The following is an 11,827-nucleotide window of genomic DNA, read 5'->3' as shown; positions in this document are numbered from 1 at the left end:
TTCCTGTTCACTTTCTCTCTCTTTCTTTACATTTCTTTACATTTTAAACATTTTTAACAATTTTTTAAAAATCTTTATGTTTAAAGTTTTTGTTTTTGTGAAGCGCCTCAAGATTTCTGTCTTGAGAGGAGCCAAAAGATGTTTTTCTTTCTTTCAATAATCAATAACTGATCATGTTTCCATTGAATCGTGTGTGTGTGTGTGTGTGTGTGTGTGTGTGTGTGTGTGTGTGTGTGTGTGTGTGTGTGTGTGACCCACATTCCATTGCTGCAGGAGAAAAGGCTCAAGTTCCTTTTCTGAAAATATGTATTTTCTAATTAAAGTTGTTCATTTTCGGACGATTAGTTGATGCTCTGAATGTTTTAGACAACGCAGCAGTGAATGTAAAATAATTTCAAATAACTGTTTGGTTGTTTGTTTGAAAGTTGTTAATAAAGGTTTTTTTAAAGCATCACAGCGACCAGCATCCCGGCATGCGTTGCAGTCGATGACACAACGCTCCCTATCTCAATTTGGCAACTATTTGTACACTAGTGTACCACGAACTCGAAGCCTTGCTCCAAGTGCACTTGGCTGAAGACGGCAGGGCGGTTGTTGGGATTGGTTCACAGTCCAAAATCAGCTGACTAGTTATTAGTTTACTGGACTTTTCCATTGTGTCGTTGTTTTTATTTATCCTGTGAAAAAAAAGTTTTTTAAAGAGTAACTAAACCCCAAAATAACATTTTTTGCTAATTAACTGTATAATTGGGTCTTCACAAATGCAATCTTTCTGTTTCTGTGCATTTTTTGAAATCTAGAGTCTAGGTCTAACAACGACTCAGTGCTGCCCCCCGTGGCAGAACAGCACTACTGCACGCTAAACGTGTGATCGGCTGGGGCTGGAACAGTTTCCTCCCACTCCCCCTCCCTCCCAGGATGGAAATTCCCCACACTTGGCCATGCTTCTTCCTGCCAGCTGGCCACACCCACTTTCATGGCATTTTTCAAATCTTGACTAGGGGTGGAGTTAGTTTTCTGATGGTATGCAGTCCCTCTTTAAGTTCTGCTGATGATCAGCAGCAGGGGCAGTTCTAGACTAAATTTTCCAGGGGGGCCACAGTGGGGCCAGTATTTTTTCATGGGGGCGCAAGAAAAAAAAATCATAATTAAAGACAATGAACAAGTAAACTATTACAGTGAATGCAGTAATGGTTTACTTGTGAAAGTAAAACTGGCATGTTTTTATGGTACTCAGATAACAATTCTGAATGCTTCACCGCAACATGTGACTTGAGTAAAAAATAATTATAGTTGATTATTATAGTTTGTGACTTTATTTGAAGATTATATAAACTGTACATATGAAAAATAAACATTCAAACAAATAAAATATGTGCACAATACAATTTGCTTTTTGTAGTCAACACACACACACACACACACACACACACACACACACACACACACACACACACACACACACACACACACACACACACACACACACACACACACACACACACGTAAGCAAAATCACTTCACCAATTGTTTTGATAAACTCACGATTTTCTTTAACCTTTTTACTGAGTTCCTTGTCGAGTATATTAGCCAATGTTGTATTAGCTTTCACAGCCCTCTGGTAGTCCCTCCACGCTATCATTGAGTCCTTATGCCTTTCAGACTTTGCATGTACTGAAAACCCCCCTCCTCTCTCAGTTGCTTTTTTCCAGTTCCTAAACCCACATTGAGAGTCAAACACACTTCCTGCACTACTTGGTGGGCTAAAATGTCTGCATGCATGACAATAAGTAGAGTCCATAGTAACAGAATATTCAACCCAAGGATTACTTTCATACCAGCTTGGCTGAAAGCTGCATCTTCTGTCTCCTATTAATGTCACTGGAAATGTCCTCAAACTAGGCTGAGTAGGTGGGTCATCCTTGCACTTGCTGATATCTGAAAGAAAATAAATGTTAGCATGAGGATAAAAGTCATAATTAGTTAATTCAGAGTCTTATTTTATTTATTTATTAAATATAAACAACAGAAATGTTGGTCCAGAGTCAGCATGCCTCAAATGCATTTTACACACAATATGAGCTGCAATCACAGAGGGGTTGTTCAACACCCACACACCTGACGGTAGTGCACATGACAGAAGATGTCCCTCTTTTTGCTCCTCACTCTCTCCCTCACAGCCTACATCTTCCTCCTCCTCACTCTCAGGGTGGACAGCCTCTGACCTGTCTGGTTCCTCTCCAACCAACTCCTCCTTCTCTCTTTCATCCTGCTTCTCAGCTCCCTCGTGACTTTCATCCTCTCTCTGTCTACGCTGTTCTTTACTAACAGCGGTAAAAAAGGACTAAACGTCCCGCTGACGCTTCCAGTCAGTGCAGCGAGAGAGTCATAGATAAATGAATACTGTGATCTAATCTCAACGTGTCTAAGGCTTAAAATGCAGCAACTTCATGTTTATTTTACAGTTAACGTTACAAAGGAAACACAAATCAGTATTAACTGTGGATAGACTCAGTTAGGAACTTAAAAGTAAATGACAGAAACGCGCGACTACGATCAAAACACTGACGTCAGGAAAATAAACTGTATTGCTTACCTTCGTCTCTTAGCGTCTTTTCCGTTAGTCGTCCTCAAGAACTTCTTCGGGTTCCATTTAAACTATTTTTAATCTTTTATTCAAAAATCCACCGGGTAAACAGTTCTGTCCACAGAGTGTGCTGCGCTCTAACGGCTCCGTGTGAAACGCTGCAGCGCATTAGTTCCCGTCTCCGAGGCAGCGCGCGAAAAAAAAAATCCGATCTCTTCAGCACAGGGGCCATAACAGGGGCCAGGGCCGGTTCTACAGGGGCCCAGGCCCCTGTGGGCCCCCGTTTAAAACCGCCATTGATCAGCAGCTGAAAGATTTCCAATAAAGACTAATCTGAAACTCTGCAGAGCGACAGAGTCTAAATTGTTTATAAATGAACTTTGACTTTTGTAGATTGATGAGCAGCAACAGTTCCTCCCAGCTGTCCGTGGATCTGATACTGGATCAGACCCGTAAATCAGAAGTCTTCCTCTTTGTCTGCTTCAACTAATTTTGGTCAGAATTAGAAGCTCTGGGTTTGTGGTGATTGCTAATCAACTCTCTACAGAGTAAGAGTGTTTGTTGGTAGCTGGCATTGTCACGCTCACTACATCAATTACAAGTCAAACCCTGAGATATTAGTAAAATCTAGCAGAGTGGAGCAAGCCCGGTAAATTGGCTTGTAACACGCGTGCTGGACCAGGACCGTAGCAGAAGTGTCACCATGCTGGACCGTAGCAGAAGTGTCCCCGTGCAGGGACCAGGACCGTAGCAGAAGTGTCCCCGTGTTGGACCAGGACCATTGCAGAGGTTTTACCTGAGAGCAAACTGCAGACCTGACATGTGATTGGGTCCAGGTGAGAGCTGTTTACCTGCTGCAGGTCCGGCTGGATCACACGCGAGTTCTTCTCTCAAATCAGATTTCTTTGATGTTTAGTTTCCACCCAGAAACATCTACAGCTGTGGTGTTTAAATCAGAACCCGAGGTGCTTCACTCCGAGGGGTGTGGACCTGGTTACTGGTCGTGGCGGGTTTTACTCTGATTACTGGTCTGTGGGTAAAAGCCACTTTCATAGTTCATGTCTGCTGATGTCTCACCAGCTTGTTGGAGAGTTTGCATTAACTTTAGTTTCAGTACCTGGAAGCTGTGAAGTTCTGACCCGCTTAAACCCAGTAATCAGGAAGCTGAGAGCCAATCAGCTGATGTTCTTCCTGCCAATCTGTGTTTTTAAAGTAATCAGAGTAACAGAGAAAGTAACTCAGAAATTTTAATACAAGGATCACGTGTTCTCTTTGGTGTCGTACGCCCGGGCCGACGTAGAACCAGAGAGAGGGTCCACATTAGAGATGAGGGTGTTAATGTTGTTCTAATGAAGCATCTAAAGTATTTCAAACACATTTACAGATGTCAACCTCAGCTGGCTCATCTAAAACCCTCTGAAGTCATGGATGACATCACTGAAGCTTTTAGTCCCCTGATCACCCGACCTGAGGCGACCTCAGCTGAACAAAGACTCAGAGGTGAGGAATCACCTGCAGCTGTTTGAATAATTAAGTCTCATTGATGTTTGTCTAATAAATCCCTGCTGGTGCTGCGTTTAGAGCCCGCAGGCATTCAGAGAACCCACACCGCAGAGGTGATCAATAAGTAATGAGTCTGGTGGCTGGAGCAGGACCAGCAGAGGAGCTTTAGGAGCTCACGCAGAACGTCAGCAGCTTTAAATGGGTTTTATTAACTAATGTGGCCTGTTTTAACCCGAAACACTGGAAACAGGAAGTAAAACGGACTTCAGCTTTATTCCTCTTGGAGAAACAGAGCTCGATAATGTCCACCTGTGATGTTGGATGCAAACGTTTCTAAAACCTACAGGAGTTCAAAAAGGAAAACGTTTATTTTAATTAGACCTTGGTGAGTTAAAGAACAACCAAATTATCTGTAAAGTTTATTTTCCCTCACATTGTGTTATTCTGACGACCTCTGAGCTAAAACGACGAGGGCTGCATTCCACTTAGAATTTCCTCTAAATGGAACGCAGCCCAGCTTTGTAAAACCGAGTCTTTAAACTGAAGCACTGATAAATAAGTAGAAGAAGCAGCAATCCCTCCTTTAACCTTTGACCTGCAGGAGGAGAAAACTCTAATCCGTAAATGTAAAAGTATTAAAATAGTTTTAAAAAGAAGGAAACGTTTTAAAACAAAGTCCTGATATTATTAAATGAATAAAAGGTTCCTGATTTTAGTTTTCCTAACGTGCTTCATAAGCTTAAATCCTGATAAACAACACACTAATTACAGATAATAAAAGCTCTGTAACATGATGTTTCCGAGGCTCTACTCTTTATTACAACAACAAACCAAACGATGATCAAAACTCCAGAAATAACTCCTCTGTGGTTTAAAATCGTTTGTTTTATGTAACCATTTGGTAAATGGCCTGTATTTGGTGTAGGGACTTCTAGAGTCACAGAACCCCCCCAAGGCTCTTTACAACACATCAGTCACTCACCCATTCCTACCCTGGTGGTGATGAGCTACGAATTAGCCACAGCTGCCCTGGGGCGCACTGACCGAGGCGCCACCGGTCCCTCCGACCACCACCGGCAGGCAAGGCGGGTTAGGTCTTGCCCAAGGACACAACGACAGTGACAAACTGAGCGAGGCTCGAACCTGCAACCTTCCGATTACAGGGTGAGCATTTAACTCCTGTGCCACTGTCGCCCACATTTAGATTTGTCTAAAACTGCAGAAAATTAGTGAAAATTACAAAAGAATTATAATTTCTAACAGCAAATAAAACGTGTGTGTGTGTGTGTGTGTGTGTGTGTGTGTGTGTGTGTGTGTGTGTGTGTGTGTGTGTGTGTGTGTGTGTGTGTGTGTGAGACACAGCTTCAGGATGTTAATAATCTGGCAGCCTTCCAGATGTTCCTGCTAACCTCCCAGAATCAGAAGTGGAACGTTCCGTTATGCTAATGAGCTGCAGCCGTCTGCTTCGCTGCTGAACATCAATCCCAACTCTCAGGAAGTGAATTATAAGATGTTTTTTATCTCACTTCAGGACGGATGATTGTTTATTTTCTGTGTTTGATAAACAAACGACACGTGTCGTGATGCTGCTGCAGGAAAACGTTCCCGTCAGGAATCGCTGTTGTGCAGAGATCATCAGGTGATGAGCAGCAGGAGCCTCCAGGTTCATGTTTGTGATTATTGAGACGTAAAATCCATTCAGCATGTTTCTGTTTCTAAACATTCATGTAGAATTCAAGGTTTTAAAGGTATTTCTGTTTCTGCTTCTATAAACGTCAACCGGCTTCGGTCTCCTCCTTGAAACACGTCTGAGGTGAGAGCAGGAGAGCGTTTCCATGGTAACCAGGTCGGGTGACAAACTAATTAAAAGCTGTCATAGATGAAAAGGGAATGAATTGTTTCTGTCCCCCTCTTTGGCCACATTTATTTTCTCACAAGTGAGTCGATTAAAAGTGGTTTCATCCTGGTTACCGTGGCGACCATAAGCCACTTCAACTGTGATTTAGGGACGGAATGTTTTGGAATGCTGCTCTATCTATCTATCTATCTATCTATCTATCTATCTATCTATCTATCTATCTATCTATCTATCTATCTATCTATCTATCTAGCTAGCTAGCTAGCTATCTATCTATCTATCTAGCATCCTTCTTTCTCTCTCTCACATCCTTCTTTCTCTCATCCTTCTATCTCTCTCTCTCTCATCCTTCTTTCTTTCATCCTTCTATCTCTCTCTCTCTCATCCTTCTTTCTTTCATCCTTCTCTCTCTCTCTCTCTCTCTCTCTCTCTCTCTCTCTCTCTCTCACGCTCACACTCACTCACTCCGAGGTCAGGCTGTGGAGCTGACAGGTCCAGGAGACAATCTCAGAGACTCTCTCCAGCACCTGAACCAGAGAATCTATAATCCCTGTTCCTCTGGATCAGCACTCAGGTCTCCTACCAGCACCTCCAGAAGGAGGCAGCCTATTAACGTCAGCTACAGGGAGGAGCAGCAGCTCTACTATGACCCCTCCTTTCTTTACCTCTTGCTATGATCGTTACTGCAGAGGAAGCTTCGACCATTAACCTGATCAGCTGTTTTGTTGTTTAATAATTAAAATGTCAAAAAATAAAAACGCTGTCAAAGATCCTTAAAACCATTTTTATTTCACAAACAGGAACTTGAGTTTCTCTTTCATATTTTATCAACACACAAGAGAAGACAACCCACGGAACCAGAACCACGGATTCAGAAAATCATGGACTCAGACCCAGAACACGGACCCAGAGAACCAGGGTTCAACATATTTATCTTTAGAATGAATAGAAAACTGTACAGTAAAAAAACGAATAAAAAACATCTGGATTAATTAATAAAAAGTGAAACATCAGCAGAGAAAAACTGCTTGAAGCAAAAGTTCAGAACAAACATAAAGAGAAAAGAATTCGTGCAGCCGATTGTGGAAGAGCATGAGAAGGTTTGAACGCAGATGGGTGGAAATGATCAGAGAAACAGGAAGTCTCCTGTCGGTTTCCGTTAATCAGACATGCAGCTGCAGTTCGGTCTCCAGATGTTGGTGACGTCACCTCCAGCCTTCAGGAGGTCCAGTGGAGACGGAGGAGGTAAGAGGACGAGGACATGGGGTTGGGTCGCTCATGTTTACACAGCCGGACCTCTGCATTACTACTCTTGACACATAGATGCATATTTACACTAAAATGTTTCATATTTGCATGTTTTCCTTCAGCAGGCTGCTGCTTCAGGACGTCACGGACATGCTGCTGATTCCTGAAACGTCTCCAGGAGACACGGACGTCCTCCAGGTAAAGCCATCTGAGTCCTTTGGTTCCTGCATCAGGATCCTTTTACTTATGATCAAATGGTGATTTGTCACCCTTTCAGATGTTTAGTTCTCTGTTAGCAGCTTGTTTTACTACTAAATCAAACATTAACACGAGAAGGCAGATGTTCAGGAGCATCTTCAGATCTTTACGTCTCGCTAAGCTTCAGACGCAGCCGTCTGCAGGACGTTTCAGAAATATTTCATCTGGAGTCGAGCTAAAACCCAACAGCTGCTTCATCTCCTCACTCACATCTAAAACATGGTGTTGCATAACAAGAGTATCAAAATCAGCACCGTAATTAAAACATAAATAAACCATCAATAAAACCATAAATAATAAATAAAACCATCAATAAAACCACAATAAATGAAACCATTGATTAAATCATAAATAAAATCATAAATATAACATAAATAATACATAAAACCGTAAATTAAATCATAAATAATAAATTAAACCATAAATAAAACATAAATAATGAATAAAACCACGAATAAAGTCATAAATAATAAATAAAACCATAAATTAAACCGTAAATAAAAGCATAAATAAAACATAAATAATAAATAAAACCATAAATGTAATCATAAATATCAATAAAATCATAAATAAAACATAAATAAAAAACAAAACCATCAAAAAAACATAAATAATAAATAAAACCATAAATTAAACCGTAAATAAAATCATAAATAAAACATAAATAATAAATAAAACCATTAATTTAATCATAAATAATCAATAAAATCATAAATGCAATCATAAATTAAATCATAAATAATAAATACATCTATAAATTATACCATAAATAAAACATAAATAACACCTAAATAATAAATAAAACCATACATAAAATCATAAATTATAAATAAATCCATACATTATACCATAAATAAAACATAAATAACACCTAAATAATAAATAAAACCATACATAAAATCATAAATTATGAATAAATCCATACATTATACCATAAATAAAACATATATAATAAATAAAACCATACATAAAATCATAAATAAGACAAACATAATTAAGGACATCTTACATAAAAGATAACAATAAACAGAAAGGCACTTCCAGTTTGTCTCGACAGATCTGATCCAGGACCAGCAGAATCCATAACGGGTTTCTGAGTTCAGGTTCCTATCACATCCTCTGCTGGCCTTCCGGCATCGCCGTGGCGACGTCGAAGCAGGTCTCCATCATCACGCGTGACTTGCAGAGGTTTACACAGAACTCCAGCTCCGCCGTCACCTGAGCCAGGACCTCCAGGTACTCCTGGGACTCCCGGTCCAGGTCCTGGTCCACATCAACTGTTGGGGCCAGAAAGAGACGGTTTCAGGTTAAAAGCTGGATCAAAGACAACTTCCTGTTCTGATCTGTAGAAGAAATGTTTCCCTGTAAGATTAGAAGTCAGCTCCTCCTCTTCATCACCTCAGATGCGTTCACTGAACCTCGGAGATCTGACAGCTTGTTCCATCTCCTCTCCTGAGATCAGAGGTTCTGATGATTCATTCCCATTATCAGAGAAAACATCTGTTGATGTTTACTTGTGTTGTTTTATCAGATTAGATCTGAAGAGTCGATATGGCAGGAGGTGTTCCAGAACAAGGCTTTCATCAGCCATCAGCTCAGAACTTTTACAGTTTTATTAAAGTAACTTTACTGTTTATTTGGGTTCTGTTTTATAGCTTGTAGTTTTTGCTTGTTCAGCACTTTTGATAATTCATAAAGTTTGTTTACAAGACTCTCAGTAAAGAGTAAGTGCAGAAGTTAAACTTCAGGAGAAGTTTGGAACCTGAGCTGACGTCTGAGCTGGATGTCGTCCAGAAGAGTTGAGCCCAACTTCCTTTTGGAGTTGGAAACTTTCCTCATTATTTTAACTCTGCTGAGGCGAAGCTGAAGAATCCTTCCTCCTTCCGGACCCAGACGAGCCCTCCTGGCTTCCTGCCAGCTAATATCTGGGAGCTGTTGATCCTGTGACTGTTTGTGATGGAGCAGTGCATGCTGGGATACGCTCCAACTGGCCTCTCGTCTCTCAGACACAAAGATCAAAGCTGACGGGTTTGACCGAGAGGGAAAACCGTCTCTGCTTTCATCTTCCTCCTGCAGAGGGTCATCCCAGAAGATTCCAGCATTTTCCTGCAAGGTGAGCTGGAAGTCTGATGCTCTGAATGAGTAACAATGAAAGATTGGGAACGTCGTCCATTCTCCCTCTGATCAAGCAAACACACACACACACACACACACACACGCACGCACACACACACGCACGCACGCACACACACACATGCACGCACGCACACACACATACACCTGCTTTGTGTCGCGAGCACCTAAAGGGTCTGTCTGGTTTGCACTGATCCTGGATCTGCTCCAGAACCTGGTGCTGCAGAGGGAACTGGGTCAGAACCACTGGATGTTTGATCAGAGCCAAACTTCAGGATCAGAAGATAGAAAGTTTGTTTTTGCATAAAAAAGTTTTATTTGTCAAAATAAAATGTTTTTGTTTACTTGTTTATCTGTGCTGCTATTTATAATTTTGAGAATTTGTAGGAGTAAAAATGCATAAAACAGGTTCTACAGGTCCTAAAGGTTCTACGTGTTCTGCAGGTTCTACGGGTTCTACTCACACTCTCCGCTCCACTTGCTGGGGTGCAGCATCAGCCGGGTCTTGGCCTCGTCCAGCTCCGCCCTCAGCTGCTCATATTTGCTCCTCAGCTCTCGGATTTGCTGCTGACGCTTCTCCAGCATCCTCAGCCGGACGTTAAAGTAGAGCAGACCCTGAAGAGAAATGGATGCCGGGTCAGAACCAGAACGCCACTGAACAAATTGTGGACGGGAAACGAATAACCGTGAACAGAACCAGGAGCCCAAACAGACTCAGAGCGTTCTCACAGATGGTTTTAATTAAGAGTCAGAAGGAGCTAAAATTAGCATTAATCTGTCGAGTTAATCTGCAGGAGGATTAGAGGGTAGAGGTGGATCACCCAGCACTTGTCTGCAGGTACAGCTGGAAACTAATCAAACCCATCAGAACCAGAACAGGACCCAGGATCTGGCCCGGCATGTGTATCATGTAGAAGTGTGTTTTGCTGTGAGGTGATGCTCACCTTCTCCACATCCTGGAACGGCTGCTGAGGGACACAGGAGCAGAGAAGCTGGTCAGATCCTTCTCACATCTAAACTCTTCCATCTTTTCTCACAGAGGGAAAATAAATCTCTTTTTCTCTGTCTGACTCTCAGACCGGTGCTCTGCTGCTGAGGTCTACCAGAGCAAACATCTTCATCCTCCTCCCTCTCACCTCTGAGCCCATCACTGCCTCCCTCTTCCTTTGCAGACACTCCACGTCATCGATCTCGTACACCTTTATCTCAAACGGCTCCTTCAGGGCGCCGCCCAATGGGGGGAGGTCCACCCACTGATTCCCTGCCTTCCTGCCCAGAGACGAGGTGTCGGGAAGTGGAGCTGGGATCAGCCGCCGCCTCAGGAAACCTCCTGGAAGACAGGAAGCGACCTGATGATGAAGCTCAGAGAAAAATACAAACCTACAGAAGGTCTTTGGTTGGATTTCTGCCTGAAAAGAAACAAAAACATATTTGGGTCCAAACGGACGTCTTCCATAAAGGTCTAACCTAAAACAGCTGCTGGTGAAAACTAGAAGTTCTGATGGTTCTACTGGGGAGCGCTGGAGGTTCTACTGGGTCTGATGGAGACACGGGGAGGTTAAACCTGCCGTGGGACCTGAGATGACACCATCAGTCCTCCAGTAGTCTCACACACCTTTACCTGTCTGACGAGAGAGTGACCCGTTTAGACTGGATGATGATGTTTCTACCGGAGGGGGCGGGGCTTCCTCACCTGGCTCACCTAACTCCTGATGTTGTTTACAGGAAACGTCTTAGTTCTTTGCTGATGATGTTATGATGTCACCTGACCATGATTTAGAGTTTTTATGTGTGAAGCTTCAGGTCCGATCAGACGGATGAGAGTTCCACCCTCAGGGTTGGAGCAGCAGTTTAATATGGAAACCAAACAGATGTTTTATTCATATTTTCACCAACTGGGAAACTTCACTGAACTAAAAATGTCTTTTAAAAATGTTTTTGATTTTTGCCGTTTTTTTCTGTCTGAAAGTCAAATGACCAAATTAAACATTAATACCATAAATGATTAGATTTAAATGTAAAATATGTTCTTTTTGTTTATAAGGCTTGGTATTTAGATGTGGACCTTATGGGAGTTTATGGGATGAAATCGCTTTAAAGTAAAACATAAAATAGTTTAAAGGTTAAATAGAAACCAGGATGTTTCAGATTTGTGTGACGAGTTATTTTCACTCACCAGTAATTTAGTGAGTCTGATCAATAAAAGTTATTTTTAAATCCGTCAGAGGCTAAAAAACATG

At 41.8% G+C, this 11,827-nt stretch overlaps 1 protein-coding gene and 1 long non-coding RNA gene across 3 annotated transcripts in view; one reads left to right on the top strand and one right to left on the bottom strand.

Annotated features, from left to right (window-relative positions):
• Positions 1-6,716: 6,716 nt before the first annotated feature.
• Positions 6,717-11,827, bottom strand: part of kif26aa (kinesin family member 26Aa) — a 48,179-nt gene continuing 43,068 nt past the window's right edge. Inside the window, exons 13-16 of one of the 2 annotated variants that reach the window (XM_070544531.1) lie at positions 10,724-10,914; positions 10,532-10,555; positions 10,052-10,202; positions 6,717-8,731 (exon numbers count right to left, since the gene is read on the bottom strand). In XM_070544531.1, coding sequence (XP_070400632.1) covers positions 8,565-8,731; positions 10,052-10,202; positions 10,532-10,555; positions 10,724-10,914 — 533 coding nt within the window. In that variant the 3' untranslated portion in view covers positions 6,717-8,564. Of the gene's footprint in view, positions 8,732-10,051; positions 10,203-10,531; positions 10,556-10,723; positions 10,918-11,827 lie in introns of both variants that reach the window. The other variant, XM_054748191.2, reaches the window with a different exon arrangement.
• Positions 8,552-10,802, top strand: LOC139063065 (uncharacterized). Its single transcript, XR_011516612.1, has 3 exons — positions 8,552-9,567; positions 10,032-10,582; positions 10,665-10,802. It is a non-coding gene; the product is annotated as an uncharacterized lncRNA (long non-coding RNA).

Source organism: Nothobranchius furzeri, chromosome 2 (assembly GCF_043380555.1).
Source record: "Nothobranchius furzeri strain GRZ-AD chromosome 2, NfurGRZ-RIMD1, whole genome shotgun sequence".
NCBI lineage: Eukaryota > Metazoa > Chordata > Actinopteri > Cyprinodontiformes > Nothobranchiidae > Nothobranchius > Nothobranchius furzeri.
The sequence above is the reverse complement of the archived record's forward strand: the minus strand, read 5'-3'. Positions and strand labels throughout refer to the sequence as shown.